This window comes from Cariama cristata, unplaced genomic scaffold (genome assembly GCF_000690535.1).
Source record: "Cariama cristata isolate BGI_N322 unplaced genomic scaffold, ASM69053v1 scaffold30775, whole genome shotgun sequence".
Taxonomy (NCBI): domain Eukaryota; kingdom Metazoa; phylum Chordata; class Aves; order Cariamiformes; family Cariamidae; genus Cariama; species Cariama cristata.
The window spans coordinates 1,947-3,054 of record NW_009617459.1 but is presented as its reverse complement, the minus strand read 5'-3'; the positions used below and the strand labels follow the sequence as shown (position 1 = coordinate 3,054).

The window sequence follows — 1,108 nt, the reverse complement described above, 5'->3', positions numbered from 1 at the left end:
CTGCGTTTTGCCTGCGTGTGCCCTGTGGCTCCTGCCCGGCGGTCGGAGCCGGCCGTAGCTGCAGCCCTCTGGGCCGGGGTGGTTTTGGGTAGAGCCAACGTGGAGAGCTCGGTGCACGGGGGTCAGCAAGTGTTTCCAGAGAGAAGCCCCATCACCCTGATCCGATGGCTGCCTCCATCCAGCTTGGGTGTTAGACAAGCTGCAAGCAGCGGTCTAAGCCCATTAATTAAAGAACCTCATTAATTCTCTTCCTCTGAGCCCTGAGCAGCTGCTTTAGTGACTTCTCTGCCACCTGTGCCTCAGCTGGCAGAGCCTGCCCCGGTGCCACTTGCCAGGGCTCGGAGCCCCTGCTCGGCCTCGGCACGCACGGGGCTGCCCGTGCTGGTCGTGCAGCTGCGGAAACCCCGACCCGTGGAGCAGGGTTTTGGGCACCGTGCCCTTCTCCGGTGCCCTGCTCTGGGCTGGAGGGGTGGGTGTGATGCCGGGCAGGGGCAGCGCTGTCGATGGGCCGAGGGGCTGTGGCCGAGCTGTCTGCGGTGGCTTTGGCAGGTCCCTGCTGTTCCTCCGGGCACCGTGCTCACTGTCCTGTGCTTCCTCCTAGTTCAAAGCCTGGACTGGGAGACCTTTGAGCAGTACTGCACCTGGCAGCTCTTCCTCGCCCACAGCATTCCTCTGGAGACCATCATCCCCATCCTGCAGCACCTCAAATACAAAGGTGAGCTCTCCGCTGCGCGGGAGAGTCACGGCGCTGGGTCACGGCGGCCGTGAGCTCCTGTGCTGAGGATGTCCTTTCCCTTTGCAGAGCACCCTGAGGCTTTATCCTGCCTGCTGCTGCAGCTGAGGCGAGAAAAGTGAGTACTGCCGAGCGCAGGGCTGCTCTGCGGAGGGTCCCGTGGCCGCAGGCGTGTGGGGCTGACCCCGGCACACTGCGGCCGGTGGCTTTCTCGAGCAACCGTTGGCGTGCCAGGGACAAGGGGATGCCACCCGCAGGGTGGACACGAGGATGAGACCTTGGCTGTAGCACCCTTCCCAAAGGCAGCAGCTCCCGGCAGAAGCCTCGGCTTCGGGAGCACGGTTTGCTGAGCGCCGGCTCTGTTAGCCCGAGTGC

General features: G+C 64.4%; 1 protein-coding gene across 1 annotated transcript in view; it reads left to right on the top strand.

Annotated features, from left to right (window-relative positions):
• Nucleotides 1-1,108, top strand: part of INTS3 (integrator complex subunit 3) — a gene marked incomplete at both ends in the record, with an annotated part of 35,983 nt that overhangs the window by 33,833 nt on the left and 1,042 nt on the right. The window contains 2 exon segments of the mRNA XM_009700545.1: nt 602-715; nt 803-878. Coding sequence (XP_009698847.1) covers nt 602-715; nt 803-878 — 190 coding nt within the window.